At 48.8% G+C, this 16774-nt stretch overlaps 1 protein-coding gene across 1 annotated transcript; it reads left to right on the forward strand.

The window, feature by feature from the left end:
* Positions 1-9: 9 nt before the first annotated feature.
* Positions 10-12974, forward strand: kcnq2b (potassium voltage-gated channel, KQT-like subfamily, member 2b). The gene is made up of 19 exons (XM_086041279.1): positions 10-476; positions 1123-1270; positions 1504-1594; positions 3103-3229; positions 3395-3570; positions 4690-4815; positions 4898-5008; positions 5157-5252; positions 5383-5477; positions 6232-6300; positions 6419-6448; positions 7014-7093; positions 7168-7374; positions 9222-9269; positions 9353-9461; positions 10020-10151; positions 10238-10358; positions 10449-10624; positions 10741-12974. The coding sequence occupies exons 1-19, from the start codon at positions 344-346 to the stop codon at positions 11372-11374; spliced, it is 2709 nt and encodes a 902-aa protein (XP_085897405.1). The 5' UTR covers positions 10-343; the 3' UTR covers positions 11375-12974.
* The last annotated feature ends 3800 nt before the right edge of the window (positions 12975-16774 follow it).

Raw genomic sequence — 16774 nt, forward strand, 5'->3', positions numbered from 1 at the left:
GCTATGGTGACGGAAGGTCTGACATTAAATGCTTTACGCACAAACACACACACACTGTTGTGTCTGGTTGTCATCTCACCTGTTTTTTTTTTCTTCTTTTTTTGAATTGAAAGCCGCCCGTGACGTCATTGCGCTTCCGGTCTGTGCGGGAAGTCGCCTCGGAGGAGACAAAACAATTTGCAGATCAGCAGCTTGCTTGTTTTGCCAGCATCCTCTTCATCCATCTTCCTCCCTGCCGGCAGCGATGCTTCGCGCGGACCAGGCCGCCCCGGCAGCTCCGTCCGCCGGCTCTCGCGCTCACTAGCTCGGCCTCGTCCGATCCGTCCGGAGGTGCGGAGACGTCATGGTGCAGAAGTCTCGGAACGGCGGCGTGTTCCCCGGAGCGCAGGCCGACCAGAAGAAGCTGAAAGTCGGCTTCGTGGGTCTGGAGGCCGGCGGGACCGACTCCAGCAGAGACGGAGCGCTGCTCATTGCAGGTAAATTCCTCAATGAATATGTCGATGAATAAAACAGACCGGGATCCGCGTCGCTGTGACGTCACTCGACCGTCATGTGGCAGTTTTTTTGTTTTGTTTTTTTTTTTTTTTACTTGAATGTCATTTCAGTACACGTTTTAATCCACAAATGAAATGAATCAAAATACATTGAAGACACGCAAAATAAGAAATATAAAATTTGTCATTGATTGTTTAGGTTTTCACTTTAGTGTTTAAATTCAGGGTTTCGCGTTTTATCTCAGGGTTGTCAGCTCGGTCCGTAGAAAGAAGAGAAAGAAAGAATTGTGCACCGCTCAGTGCTCAGTAGCGCCTCCTGCAGGCACGGCTCCAGCTCCGGCCTTTTCGGGGGCCTTGACCCATACATAGCCGGGCTAAGAAAATCATTTATATTTTAGAATATCAAATCAAATACTGGAGGGGCTTAACGACAGATTTTTTAACCACGTAGCTTTAGTCGCCCCTAGGCCAGATGAAGCACCAACTCCACCAAAAAAACATCAACAAAAAAGACCCCTGAAGTATTGTGGCGATGAGCGTTCGTGGTGCCTTTGATTGTTGCTGATTGTTTTTGTTGCGGTTGTTGCGACGCTGATCATATTGAGTGCAGCCCGTTTGTGTTGAGCAGCCGACGAAGGTCCTCGGCGTCAGCGCAGCAGCGTGTCGGGCGGCAAGAAAGCTCCCAAGAGGAATGCCCTCTACAGGCGGCTGCAGAACTTCCTCTACAACGTCCTTGAGAGGCCCAGGGGGTGGGCCTTCATTTACCACGCCTACGTGTGAGAACGCACACGCACGCAACATACATACACGCACGCGCACACCCACGCACAGGTGGTCCTCAACTTGCTGGACGGGTTCCAACAGTCGAAGCGTCCAGCCGAGCGTCCGATCATTAAGCGTTCACGTTTCGCACGTGCAGACTGGCCGCTGACTTTCCCGAAAGCTAAGACGGCCGTTGCGCCGTCACTTTCTGTTTGTCGCCGTCCGTGGGTGGCGTTTGTCCTCTCAGGTTCCTGCTGGTCTTCTCCTGCCTGGTCCTGTCGGTCTTCTCCACCATCCGAGAGTACGAGAAGAGCTCAGAGGACGCCCTCTACATCCTGGTAAGACGTCACTGCTGCCGGACGTACCAAACATATCATAGCATCCCACTTGAATAGTATAGCGCAGAGGTGGGCATCTTACCGAACTTTGCCGATTGGTCGTTCCTCACCCGTCATTTTTTTTCAAGCCGAACCAACCTGTAACCGTCCGTTGTTCGGTCCGTCAGGTAGTTGGTCAGGTCGGAAGTCCCTCAGAAGTCCGCTGGTTCGTCACTGGGTCCGTTTCACATCCGCTTATTTGCCAGTCTATTGAACTGGTGGCTAGGTCAACTGTCTAAACTAGGGTTTAAACTAGGGTTTAAACTAGGGTTTAAAATGTCTGACCTTCACCAGAATCCAGCTGTGCATTGTGGCCAAGGGTCCATAAAAACCCAGTCCAAGTAGAGCACTCCAACTTGTGTTGACAAGTGCTCATCTTCTCCTTCTTCTTGGTTCATGGGCGGATTACAGCTCTGTGGTGCATACTGCCACCTACTGTACAGGAAGCGAAAAGCGTTTCCATACATTGTCAATGCCCCGCGATCAAACACGAGAGACAGTCTCGAATATAAATAATTTCAGATTTAACAGAAAACCACAACCATAAAGCTTTACATGCAAATAAATACACAACCATAAACTATTAGACTCAAAACAAATCTCGTGGATTTGTGTTGTCATAGCCAAGTGAAGTGAAGTGAAGTGCTGTACAAGTTATAAGACAGAACAAACAAATAACTCTTAATCATACATGGTGTGACATGAGCAGTCACTCAGGCAGTGTTTTGCAAGCAGAGGCCTCAAAATGTGTTTTGAAGCGTGATTTGAACACGTGCCCTGCAGAGTGGGCGCTTGCCTAATGTTCAGAGGCTGCCCGTTTCAAGGTTTGACCTTGGACGGCCTCCTAAGCTGAAAAAGAGCTCTTTCCCCCCACCACAGCATTTTCCTGCTTGTCCAGCGTGAGGTCAGAGACTAGACTTGTAGCAAGTGGCTCGCCAAAGCTTTGAGGTGGCCCAGATCACCAGGAGCAATGCACCACGTGCATTGCTGCGACCAAACACCACGACTTCAGTTTTGTTCTTAGCGACCCCCCCGTTTCAAGCCAGCCATGCCTTGACATCTTCCAGGAGTGCATGCAGAGGTTTGAAGGAGTCAGGATTGTTCCGCCGCAAGGGCAGGTAGCTTTGGCATAGCGGTGGAAGGAGATGCCATGTTATCTAAAAATAGATCCTAGGGGGAACAAGCACAGCATAAAAAAATGGCCCGAGGATTGAGCCTTGAGGCATTCCACAGTGGAGCGGCGCCTTGGGGGATGCGCTGTCCCGAGGCTGAAATATGAACAAACAACGGACCGGTCTCCAACCCGTGTCCGGGCACATAAAGCAGACAAACGACAGACTGGTCGCCGGGCAGTGTCGGGGCGCCTCTGGACAAACGGGGCACCGGCGGCCAGGCAACGGCGGGGCACGTATGGACGGACGGGGGAGCGGTCGGCGCCGGCCGCTGACTTGCTTTGTGCGTTTGCGCAGGAGGTGGTGACCATCGTGGTGTTCGGCGTGGAGTACACGGTGCGCATCTGGGCGGCGGGCTGCTGCTGCCGATATCGAGGATGGCGAGGAAGACTCAAGTTCGCCAGGAAGCCCTTTTGCGTCATCGGTGAGCCGGACCCCGTGCGTCTGTGTGTGTGTGTGTGTGTCCATGTCTTTTTTGTATGGACTGTATGTGAGCGCGCATATGTGCGTTGATGAGCATGCGGGTGTTCATGGCTGTGCGTGGGTTTGCGTGTGTTTGTGTTAACGCGTGCGCGCGTTGCGTCCTCAGACATCATGGTGCTGATCGCGTCCATCTCGGTGCTGGCGGCGGGCACGCAGGGAAACGTGTTTGCCACCTCGGCCATCCGCTCGCTGCGCTTCCTTCAGATTCTGCGCATGATCCGCATGGACCGCCGCGGAGGAACCTGGAAGCTGCTGGGATCGGTCGTCTACGCCCACAGCAAGGTGAGGCGCGATCGACCGGTCGCCGGCCAATGTCGGCACCTCCTCAGGCAATGTCAGGGATAGACTGGTCTTTGTCTACAGCGGGGGTGTCCAAACTACGGCCCGGGGGCCATTTGTGGCTCATCGTCAATTTATTTTTCTTGCTTTCTTTCTTTCTTTTAATGGCCCGAAGCACATATAAAAAAAAATGATAATTAAAAAAATTATTTGACATGACCCGCAACGTCAGTCGATGCGATGCGGCTCTTGACAAAGCCAGAGGGTTGCGACACCAACATCCCCAATCGACTATAACACACCATATAATTGCAACAACTACTCCAAATAATAACAATATTTTTTTTTTTATGCAGCGCTTTTCTAGACGTGCAAAGAAACAACAAAAAGACTAAGAGTCCCATTCCTCTTTGTAACGCCTCGTGAATAAAGACGACTCCATTTCGGAAGCGGAAATGTCCTCCACTTTGGCGCTCTGCGTCACGGTCCAATTTGCCAATAGACAGTTGGACGTACGTGAATGATGGCCCAATCAACACCGCTTTCAAGATTGTCATCCGTCATATTTCACACGGCTCTTGTGTCGCTTCTGAATCCGAAGATCCGCTCAGGGCAGGGCCAGATCTCCTCTGGTTGGATGCAGGGCTGCGCTTCACGCCCAAATCCTGAAAACTCTCAAACTGCGTCTACTCCTTCTCACCAGTTTGAACGGAAAGCTGCCATGCAGCACTTTGTCACAATAAGTCTAATTGCTTGAGAAATGCTTTTAGCGTGTTGAAGACAGTTGACCAATGCCAAAGTGGTCCTTGCATCACTTCCAGTTTTGGGGGATGTGGCCCACGGAGGATAAAGTTTGGTCACCCCCGGTCAACACTATAGTTGTTGTGTGTGTGTGTGTGTGTGTGTGTGTGTGTGTGTGCGCGCGCGTTTGTGCAGTGGTGCGCGCATGCGTGTGTGTGACACAGCAAGTCGTATCATGTTATCTTGTGTATTGACTGTGGACGTGATTGATGTGACTTATTGATTTCTTGCTGCCGCAGTGGCGGCAGATTGAGTTGGAGCTTCAAGGACTTTGTGTGTGTGTGTGTGTGTGTGTGTGTGTGTGTGTGTGCGTGTGTTCAGGAGCTGATCACAGCCTGGTACATCGGTTTCCTGTGTCTGATTCTGGCCAGCTTCCTGGTTTATTTGGCCGAGAAAGAAGACAACGAACAATTTGAGACGTACGCTGACGCCCTCTGGTGGGGACTGGTGAGATTTCCTCCGATCCTCTGGCGACAAACCCGTCGAGTGTCGGACGTCCTCTGATTGGCCGCTCGATCGTGTCCGTCAGATCACGCTGACCACCATCGGCTATGGAGACAAGTTCCCCATCACCTGGAACGGTCGCCTTCTGGCAGCCACGTTCACTCTGATCGGCGTGTCCTTCTTTGCTCTGCCAGCTGTAAGTGCTTGCGTGTGCGTGTGTGTGTGTTGGGGGGTGGGGGGGATGGGGGGGAAGTGTGCGTGTGTGTGTGTGTGTGTGTGTGTGTGTGTGTGTGTCTGTGTAGATAATCTGCTTTCTGGCTGTCTGCTTCCTCTCTGGTTGTCAGGGCATCCTGGGTTCTGGGTTCGCTCTCAAGGTCCAAGAGCAGCACAGACAAAAACATTTTGAGAAAAGACGAAACCCAGCAGCTGGACTCATTCAGGTAGCACAAGACAGGATCTGGAATTGGCTAGAGTAGAATAGAATAAAACAGAATAGAGTAGAGTTGAATAGAGCAGAGCTGGATAGACTAGAGTAGACTAGACTAAAAGTCACCTGCTGTGTTTGTGCAGGCTGCGTGGAGGGTTTACGCCACAAATCTGAGTCGATCCGACCTGACATCCACGTGGGACTACTACGAGAGGACCGTGTCCGTCCCCATGTACAGGTCAGTCCACCGTGTCCAGACAAACGTTAGATCAAACGTCAAGTCAAATGTATGTGTCGAGACCTTACAAAAAGATCTTAAAGGGCTTCACAGGCCCATGGCTGACGAAGATTGTCAACATCCCCTGATCTGAATCCCCAACCGGGCAAAGAAACAGTCAAAACCCCATTTGGGGGAAGGAAAGGAAGAAACCTTGAGAGGGGACCACCAATAAACGGTTCCCCCTTACAGGATAAGCTACAATGGCTGCCGAGCTACATTTATCAGAATCGGATTCAACATACATAAAAGTCGAGTTAGTGAGATGAAGAGACACAGATAGAAGTGGTTCCTCCTCAGGACCTGACCCGGTCAGTTGATGCAGAATCCTCCAGAGCAATGCCTCCGGGGAAGTGGTCCCCCGGTCCACCTCAGCTCTTGCCCTGGTCAGTCGGTGCAGAATCCATCCAGAAACGGCTTCGCATTCAATCATCACCACCGAGCAGGAAAGGAGGTGGCAGGCGAGAGAAGTGACGGTAAAACAGGACAAAATCTACAGTAGATGTTCCAGGCGTGAGGTCGGGCAAGAGGCAATTTGCATACAAGGTGCTGGTAACCTTCCAAAATGCAAAAGTGCAAAACTAAATCTGAAGTTGAGCTTTGATTATCTTTATGGAGGTAGCTGCTCCAATTTGAACGGGTAGGGCATCATCATGTACAATTAGACAATTAGCAGCCCAAGGCAAACACGAGGTGTGACAATGTGTCTTTCCAGGTTAATTCCGCCCCTCAACCAGTTGGACCTGCTGAGGAATCTCAAAAACAAGTCAGGGCTCTCATTCAGGTCTCACCTTTTTCATTCAGTCAATCTTCAAGAACTCTGTCTTGGAATTTGTGTTTGTCTTTTGATTTTAATGCTATTATAATTGTAATTGTTATCTACCTTTCTTGTGTCTCCGCAGGAAGGATGTCCAACCAGACCCTTCTCCCAGGTCAGAGTTCACGGTTTGATTCTCAGAAGTGTAAGAGTGAAGCTTAGTGAAACCCAAGCACACTTTGGGCCTTATTACCTAAAGGTTTGCACCAGCAAAATTGGGCACAAAGTTGATGTGGTAGCTGATCCACAAACCAGGCACATCTGGGATTGCATCTGCCAAATGGGCAATATTGCCGCATTTCCACAAAGTACTCCCTTTGGAGCCGGTCCCAGTCACGAGTCCTGCATTCATTCGAAGGTGGTCGCAACAAACGTTGGGGCCAAATATCCAGGGTTACGAACACGTTCGGTCCCATCACTTCAAACTTAATTTTATGATTACGGCGCTCCTAGATTTTCCATGGTGAAAGCGATCAGTGCTACCGCAAGGTCAAACAAATAGGTCAGTCTCCACAACTTGTGGCTGTTCACCAATTGTGCCGCAATCTTAGTAGGTCATGCGCAACACACCCACCAGCAGTGTGCGCAATCCGTCAAGAGTCCACACATACCAGTAATTTAGCTTCCGCTGTTAGGGATCCGAATGAATCAGGCCTTTTGACTTAGTCCTGTCCCAACAGTCAGAAGGTGAGTCTAAAGGAGAGAGTCTTCTCATCTCCACGCAGTTCAGGAACCAAAGGAAAAGGTTCTCCTCAGCATGGTGAGTCTTGTCCAGGTAGTCCACCATTACTCACTCTCCGATACCAATGTCCTCCATCTACTTCCTGTTGCCAGTGGTCCCGGTGGTTGGTCCAGGCGTGGCTCCCGGAGTTCCCGGTGTCCCCGCCGGCGGTGTTCAGGCCCTGCGCCGCTCCCCCAGCATAGATCCCAGTCTGGAGGACAGTCCCAGTAAGGTTCCTAAGAGCTGGAGCTTTGGCGAACGCAGCAGAACAAGGCAGGCCTTCAGGATTCGAGGAGCCGCATCCCGCCAGAACTCTGAAGGTAGGACGTCCTATGCTGGTCTGCTCCGTGTCCAATCACCTGTCCAGTCATATGTCCAATCATGTGTCCAGTCACATTTTAAAGGACACTATGAGTGGTGGAAGACCATACACTGAAGTCCTGTCACAATTATCCGTTTGAAAATCAAAGATAATGTCACACTTTTTGGATTTTGATTGCAATGACATTCCACGGGGGGTTTACAAAGTGAGTAAGTCCCTTTTATTCATAAAAGACAAAGGAGGCTAGGAAACCATGCAGAAAAAGAGACAGGCAAGGAAGTGATGAGAGAAAAGACCCAAAAGGACCAGCAGAGGAGCATTGACGATTTTTTGCTGGATGGATAATGGAGGTATAAATGAAGTGATGGATGGAGGCTTCGTTGGATGGACAGCTGTACAGAAAGCTAATGGTCGGGTGAGTGTTTGGAAGGTTGTTTGGCTGGCCGGATGGATGATGGATGAGTGCATGAATGGATGGGTGGGTGGATGGGTGCATGGATGGATGATGGATGGGTTAATGGATGCATGGACGTTAGGATGGTAGGTGATGGCTGGGAGAGGGTTTGGAATGTAGGATGAATAGATGGATGGAAGGACATCTGGTATTGATGGATGTTTGGCAGAATGCAATAGATGAATGGACAGAGAGGGGCAAATCATATGCATTGATGGATGGCTGTTTGAATGTACGAGTTGGTGAATGGATGCCTGGCATAAAGGAATGATGGATGTTTGGCAGGATGAATGGATGGCTGGACGGACAAACCGCCGGATCGGGTGGCCGGCCAGGCGGACGGATGTTTGGATGTAATAGATGGATGACGGACAGATGGATGTTTGGATAGATGTGCGGAGGGACAGATGGATGGGAGCGGAGCCTAAACAGTGTTCGGAGTTCTTTTTGTGGTCCACTGTTAAAATCTAAAACTCCGATGAGCTTTAGGCCAGGTACACACATAAAGATAATTGGGCTGTTTTTATCCCACTTGTGTCCCTTCCTAACAAAGGTTTTCAAGTAAGATTGTTCCATCAGATTATCCTTTGGCCTGGGGTGTGTTAAGAGTGGCTTTGTCCGATAATGGGACCGGGCAGGTATTCTTTCATTCTTAATATTTCTGACCAAAAATCTTCACATGCGTGTGGGAAGCCGACGTCTCTCGAGTCAAATGACTCAAAGACTCTGTGAACTGTGACGTGAATGCAATGTAACCAATCAAAGAAGTGCCCTGACTGACCAGCAAGGAAGCAGTGAGAAATAAACCACAATGTCCTACTCGATGGTGTTTTTGGTATGAAAGGGGGTTCAACAGACAGCAGAAGAAGTATTTCCCAAAGCAAGTCTTTTTTGAAGACGTCGTTCATTTTACAACGCTCTCGCTTCTGGTCCCACATCGCCACATAGCTGGAAGTGTCTGTTCTTATTTCTTTTGGAAAGATAACGCGATGAAGCCGGATTGCTGCCTCGGAGGACTTTGTTTCGAGATCGGTGGTGGAACAGAATCTTAATGTATGTGCTGTTATGTGTGTGTGACTATCAGAAAACACAGCACACAAAATGGCTAAAATTGTCGAATGCCTGACTTTTCATCTTTTTTTTGTGTAGTCTGTAACAGATAAACAATCTTTTAAGATTTGAAAAATCCTTATGTGTGTACCAGGTCTTAGCGAGCGGTTTCACATTGACCAACAAGATGTGCTAGCTCGGCTGCCTTGTGGGACTTCCTAAATGCTAAGCTATGCTAATAATTTCCAGGATGTAAGGACTGTAGCTTTCAATGTGGGTGTTTCTTCTTTTTGGGTGTCTGGTGCTGATTCTGAAGCGTGTGGTGTGTTCTTCTCGTGTAGTCCTCATAGAGATGCAGGATGAAGAGTTCAGACAGAAGAGCTCGCCAGGTTAGCGCACGCATACGACCAATCACACGCGGCTGCCATATTACACCGCCGCTGTAACTCCGCCTTGTCGTTGGCCATTACAGACGCTAGCCTGCCAGGAGAAGACATGGCCGATGACAACAAGAGTTGCCACTGTGAGTTCGTCCCGCAAGATTTGACACCCGGCATCAAGGTCACCATCCGAGCCATCTGGTACGGAGACTCTCCTTCCGGAACGGACGCCTCCGATGCCATTTTGTCAACTTCATTCATTGCTTTGCTCGCTGTTTCTTTGCCTTAAGATTCACATTTTGGTTCACAGTTTGGTTTATTTTGCTCACCCCAGGACCAACGTCACCATCAGCTGTTGGGTAAGAGACGGACTGACACCAATTAGCTTCCATGTTCTCTTCTTGTCTTGTTCTGTCTCGCTCCACTGTTTTTGTTGTGTTTTTTGGTGGTGGTATTATTTTTGTTGTTATTTGTGCTCTTCAAAGACAATCTATTCTAGACTCTCATGATCCAGTTCATCTGCGAAATGAATCTAGTCTAGAATTGTATTATTTTGTCCATCTAGGACATGAATTTCCTCAAGAATCTTATGACCCTGTCCATATGGTAAGACAAAAAAATAGCCTAGTATCTTGTGATCCATTCCAACTAAAATATGAAACTAGTCTGGAATCTTGGCTTGACTCAGCTATAGTCTTAAAGACCAGTCCACACTCGATGTCAGGACAAGGTGTTGACCTCCTTTTTCCTGTCTCCCAGTATCATGCGCTTCATGGTATCCAAGAGGAAGTTTAAGGAGAGTCTTCGTCCCTATGATGTCATGGATGTGATTGAACAGTATTCAGCAGGGCACCTGGACATGCTTGCACGCATCAAGAACCTTCAGTCCAGGTACACATAGTCTGCCCTCGACTTTCTCCAGATTGTAGTTAGTTGTCAGAATGCAGCGGTTCTTTTGTTTGTTTTCCTGGTTTTAGAGTGGACCAGATTGTGGGCAGAGGAACACCAATTGCAGACAAGGACCGCCCAAAAGCTGCAGGGGAAGAACTCCCCGAGGACCCAAGCATGATGGGACGCTTGGGGAAAGTGGAGAAGCAGGTGAACAATCACCACTGGCAAGCAGTGCGACTGTTAGAACGTCATTTGGTGATCAGTGTTGGTGATTTGTCCTTTTTTGGTGTGTGTCAGGTGCTTTCTATGGAGAGAAAGCTGGACTTCCTAGTCAATATCTACATCCAGCGAATGGGAATCCCACAGACGGAGACTGATGCCTACTTTGGATCCAAGGAACCAGACCCGGCGCCACCTTACCACAGTCCAGTGGACCAGCTGGAGAAGAGCCAGTCTATTCACAAGATCCCTCAGTTAGTATTTGATCCTGGTTGCTTAGATTAAATCCAAGGCATTCTTCTAGTTTAGCATCTGACCCTGTGAATCTAAGGCATACGCCTAGAACTTGCCGTTGTTGTTGTTGTTTCAGAGTGTTGCCAGGTGACAATGTGGACAAGAGTCATTTTGGGACCAAGATGGTCAGGTCTAGCAGTTCGACTGGCCCCCGGAACCACAATGCCAGCACCTGCCCCCCCTCCACTTCCTGGCAGCCAATCAGTTCCCAATTCCATCAACAGGCCCCGCCTCCCCCACAGCGTAGCCACGGGAACACCCCAAGTCCGGCGGGGGACGGGTCGCTGGTTCGACTTCCCCCGCCGCCAGCCGGAGAACGGCACGGCGGGAATCGGGCCAACCGCCACAGTGCCGGCGAGAGGGCGGGGGCTGAGAAGGCTGAGAGAGGGGGCGAGGATGGAGGAGGGGCGGCGGGGGGGGAAGATGTTAAGCCCGACAGCGAGCGCTCTCTGTCCATCCCGTCTGTGGACCATGATGAATTGGAGCACTCCTTCAGCGGGTTCTCCATCTCACAGTCCAGGGAGAACCTAGACCTCCTCAACAATGGTTTCTACTCATCCACCAAACTGGCATCCAACCTCGGGGGAGGAGCGGGGGCCTCTTGCTGTTCCACCATGAGACCCTACATTGCGGAGGCCGAGTCGGACTCAGACTCGGAGCAGTGCGCACCCTCGCCGCATTCAGACCATGCTTGGACCGGAACCAAGTAGAGTCCAGTGGAAACCAGGTAGAACCAGCAGAACTCCCAAATAAATACATGAATAAGTAATAATAACAGACACGAGAAGGGATAAAAAAAAAAAAAATCACACCAGCTTGAATGGAGAGCGAAGCATCATGGGAAAACATGGAAGATGTAACCTACCAGATGGTTTCATCTACTTTCTTGTTTTAAGATCACTGCAATGCTGAAGACATGCTCCCGCCTGATCGATTCACTGCAGGTAGACACCTGATTGGTCACTCCAGGGACACCCTTGGTTGCTATAGGGACATACTCACACTTGATTGGTCACTGCAGGCACACTCTTGCTCTTGATTGGTTGACTGAAACACTGTGAGGACATGCCCATGCCTGACTGGTTCACTGCAGGGGTACAACCAATCCTGGTATGTTCCTTGCGGCACTGAGGACGCACTCACACTTGATTGGTTCACTGCGACGTTGAGAGGACATGCTTCCAACTGACTGGTTCACTGTAGGGACACGCTCACACCCGATTGGTTCACATTAGATGCCTGCTTTGTTTGCGCATTAAAAACACTTTATATGTATTCATGTGATCGAATGGTAACTTGTAGTGACTGATTTGGAAAAAAAAGGTGACGTACCTCGTTGTTGTGATGCTACATTGGCCTGAAGGTGGCGCCGAACATTGAGACAGTCATGCCGACGATGGAAAAGACAGTTCGGTTTTGAATAACTATCATTAAGAACAATAAGACAGAAAACATTTCAGTGGTCTTCAAATACCGTAGAAGTGCAGTCACGCAAATCAAAAGTAGAAAAAAGCGTTTGAGCTAGCTATGGTCGGTAAGTGGTCGACGCCAACACGAGTGGCGCTAGGGCTAGTTTGCTCAAACCACACACCACTTGAAATGCTAAAAAGCCATTGGTTCTCAAGTCTACACTAAATATTCAATTGATAATATTTACACTATCATGCTAAGTGAGCATGGCTTGCTGAGCTGTACTAGAGAGCAGCGCTAATGCTACCGCTAAGGAGTCCAGCTAACGGCATTAATCCAGGCATGTGTATGATATGATTGACGAGTACTATGTGCGAAATGGAGAAATGTTGCCAAACGAAAGACTTCTTCTTCTTCATATGGAGGAAACGGTTAGCTCATGCGCTAACTGTGCTGATGCTGCAGCTCAACCATTGCTCATCCAGAATGTGATCAGACTTACTTCACGCTCACTTTATACCAGCAACTGGCGTTCGACATCAAGACAATTCGGGAAGCTTCTGCTTTCTTAAAAGGCAGCGTTTGACTGCGCACGCCCACTCTCACACTTCTCACTCGCGCACACTCACACACACGCATTTAGTTTTTTCTTCAACGGATCGATTGGACTCCATTTCACATACTAATAAATGTTGACAACAAAAAGCTCTCGTCACGCCTTTGCTCCATTAATCTTGTGTTATTAGTGATCATGAATAACAAAACTGCTCATAAAATGCTGACTGAATAAACAAAAATAATAAATGTACCTTGTTGGAGGAAATCATTGAGAACGTTCCTGCATGCTAACAGAACGTTAAATCTGAAATGAGTTCTTCCAAAAATAAATTGTGAAAGTTTGTGGTATTTATGACTTTTTCAAAACAACAACAGCGTTTACACTTGACAGGAATGGATGCCGTTTTGGAGCCCGCTCACTCCCTGCTGAACCGGATTGGCCCAAAACGTCTAACACGCAAAAAACAAAGAAGAAGACAAGAAGCAGAAGACAAAGACAAGACAACAGAGGAGAGGGTAACTTGAGAGCCTCACAAGCGCTTTCTGTCCATACCAAGGCGTTTCCTGTCTGTGAGGGACAACCTGAAAAAAAAAGAACACAAATGATCACTGAGTAGGGCCCGACCGATTGATTGCCCGGCTGATTTATTCGGTCAGTTTTAAATTGTTCCCCCGCCTACTGCCCGAAGACAGCTGGGATAGGCTCCAGCAACTCCCCGCGACCCTATATAGGATAAGCGGTTTGGAAGATGACATGACATGACATGATAATGGATGGATGGATGCTTTTCACAGCCTACATGCAATATGAGAAAAGATGCAATGCATTATGGGTTTCAAGTGCACATACTTAATAACTTCCATAAAAGTCACTGATAGTGTAGTGGTACACGCGCCCCGCTTGTGTGCGGGCAGCGTGGGATCGATTCCCGCTCAGTGATGGTGTCTGTGTGTGCCCTGCTAATAGGGTTACGTCAGGAAGGGCATCCGGCGTAAAATCCATCCATTATCTTTACCGCTTGTCCTCACAAGGGTCGCGGCCGTGCCGGAGCCTATCCCAGCTGTCTTCGGGCAGTAGGCGGGGGACACCCCGAATTGGTTGCCGGCCAATCGCAGGGCGCACAGAGACAAACAAACATCCGCACTCACAATCACACCTAGGGGCAATTTAGAGTGTCCAATCAACTTACCATGCATGTTTTTGGAACGTGTGAGGAAGCCGGAGTACCCGGAGGAAACCCACGCAGGCGGGCACGGGGAGAACATGCAAGCTCCACACAGGGAGGCCGGAGCCGGGATCGAACCCACCACCTCTGAACTGTGAGGCGGACGTGCTAACCAGTCGACCACCGTGCCGCCCCCCGCGTAAAACGCTTTGCCAAATCAATGATGCGAATCGAGTGTGCGCCTGATTCGCTGCGGCGACCCCTGAGGGGAAGAGCCGAAAGGATAACAACAACATACTTTATAACTTCCATCAATGCAATTGTTCATTTGATACATAATTCTGATCGCTACATCAAAGTAATCACACTATGACCTGTACCTAAAAGTGTCATCATAAAATAAATGAATATAACACACATAAAGTCAACAATAGATTTGAGTGGAATAAATAATTGATGAAACACAAAGTCAATAATAGATGGTTAGTAGGTGTGCAGTAATGAAACGGAAAATAGACAATTAGCATCAAGTCAATATCGATCAGACGAAAGCGAGCCGTATAATACAGCCAAATCAATCATTGATGATATGCGTGAGTTGAAGGCCTGCCGTGCGCGTTCACTCGCGGACGCCTCCTCTTGTGCACTCCACGGGCTAGAGGAAGTCTGGCGCCCAGTGAAGGTCAAACAGCAGGTTACCTTTTAAAGTTGGATTCGCTTAACTGTCCGGCCACGGCTGACTCGGGCCTACGGTGCGGCACACACCTGGCCGACGAGCCTCACCAATTGTCCGACGGCCGGAGTGGGGGTCAGCGGCGGCTGCTGAAATTTTCTCCAGAGGGGCACTGTGTCATTAGATCAGTGCTTTTCAGTTATTTTCCGTTACACCCCCCCGAGAAGAAAATATTTTGGGCCCGCCCCCATTTCTTTGCCGCAACTATGAATAGTCTTATTTGTCTTTCGTAAAATGCCCAGCTCTGATCATCATCATCATCATCATCATCATCATCATCATCATGTTAGTAAGTTTGCCAGTCCCCCGATGCAGCGTGCCCTTTCAGGGCGCTTTCCCTGGGAGGATTGTCAAACGGCAGAGGGAATTCTCGGAGGACCGTCGACTGGATGACTTGATGAATCCGCAAAGGACAAATGAAGGTCAAGCAGCTCGTTAGTGCTACAAGCACAACATGTCACCACTTGGTTACGTCACAACAAACAGTGATGTTCACGCCATGGTTACACTATCAAGCCACTTGACATTTTGTTTCGGAACCTTTTGGCTCTGACCAAGAACGTTTGTGTATAATTTCGCTGCTGTAGGTTCAAAACCTGATTTGGTACAATTCTTGTTTTGTTTTCTCACAATTCCAAACTTGTGTAGGAGTATGTTATTTTTCCAAACGAGTAGAAAATGGCTTTGTTTACGAGGCTCAACAAACAGGCGCTTGATTTGGTTGGTCGAAAAGCGACGCCGTTGGAGGTGTGCGCCCGGCGCCAGCGAATGACTCCCTTTGTACTCCAATCGTATTCATCTTATATGTTAAATGTATGAGTTTGTTTACAGTACATGCTGTGTATGGACTTTGATAAGAGCCGAACACCCGCCGACCGTAGGCCAGACAAGACAAGCCTGGAAGCCAAAAGCCTCGAGCCTCAGCTGGAAGCAAAAGACCAAAGCTGACTTCACACTGAGCTCATACCAGAAGCAAAGGCACAACACTCTCCAACAACTGTGAATGTCAACCAGCTCAAACCCTTTGGGAAGGCTCAACTGCAGTAGTTCTACTAGTAGCAGTGGTAGTAATAGTTGGTGTGAGGATTAGTGACTTTTAGCGCTCGTAAATTACTAGCTAAATAATTGATTACTAGCCACTAACTATTACCAGTAGTAGTAACAGTAGTACAGTAGTTTTGAGTTGGCTTTAGTAGTATTTTATACAGCAGTGAGTCTCCAAGTGTGATACTGTACTAATAGTGTGGTGCTCAAGATCACCGTGTCCAAGACCAAGACTTGTCCGGACTGGAACTCACGAGACCAGGAGAAGACCAAGACCATAAAAATCACATTTAAAAATCCATGACACGGCGCACCTGTTAAAGAGCATTCTCTCGTTCAAGGATTCTTTCAAAGCACGACATGCAACAAACTCCAAACTTCACCTGTTTTTTTCAGCCTATTTTTTGCCCCCCAAAAATCCACCTTCGTAGGCAGTGAAAAAGGGCAAGTGAAAAAAATAGCCGATTGAAATGATACTCAGACAGCGCTTAACATGAGCTCATCTGTGCTGACACTCGAAAGGTTGCAAGGGTGCCGGGGCGTTCGCAACACGGGAATTGAAGCTATTAGTTGTCGTCGTCGTCGTTGTCGTCGTCGTCGTCGTCGTCGTCGCTTCTCCAAGTTATCACATCCGTCAAGGTGAAGAAGAGCAGATCAGTGCCGGTCGGACGGAAAATCCAGAGCGCCGCGCTCAGTCCAACACCGAGACTTTTGGGAGTCGAGTCCAAGATCAGACCAAGGGCGTGAAAATGTGTGTAACAACACCAGGCACGAGTAACATTAGTAGCAGTACGCACACGCCCTCTGCTGGTCTGCCAAAGAATGACTGCCCGAGCACAGTTCAGTTGTCTTGAACTTTTTACTGCTTGACATTTGCATGCCATCTTTGACAACTCTTTGTTTGTCAACTTGTATTTCGGAACAGTTTTTATTTGAATTATGTGCAATAAATGACGTGGAATCCTTAAGAGTGTGCGTGCGTGAGCGTTCCTGTGTGTGTGCGCGCGCGCGCGCGCGCGTGTGTATGTGCGCGCATGAGCCCAATGATCCATTTCAGGTTATAAAAGGTGGCAGGAGGACGGGTGTGGTGTCAGAGGTGCGCCCCGCTCACGCAGGTAAGTATTGACTTCATTTTTGTTTTCACTCCATGAATCAAAGTGCATTTTATTTAAGATGTGCCATTGTACCGTAAAACACAG

The sequence above is a fragment of the Filicampus tigris genome, chromosome 9 (assembly GCF_054856515.1).
Source record: "Filicampus tigris isolate MCC_2025a chromosome 9, RoL_Ftig_1.0, whole genome shotgun sequence".
Taxonomy (NCBI): Eukaryota; Metazoa; Chordata; class Actinopteri; order Syngnathiformes; family Syngnathidae; genus Filicampus; species Filicampus tigris.

What these genes read in the sequence shown, in the direction of transcription:
- kcnq2b (XM_086041279.1), top strand. Translation starts at nt 344, where the DNA reads ATGGTGCAGAAGTCTCGGAACGGCGGCGTGTTCCCCGGAGCGCAGGCC. An exon ending in TCGTCTACGCCCACAGCAAG is followed by an intron (nt 3,571 to 4,689) that starts GTGAGGCGCGAT and finishes GCGTGTGTTCAG; the next exon opens with GAGCTGATCACAGCCTGGTA. An exon ending in TGGGGAAAGTGGAGAAGCAG is followed by an intron (nt 10,359 to 10,448) that starts GTGAACAATCAC and finishes GGTGTGTGTCAG; the next exon opens with GTGCTTTCTATGGAGAGAAA.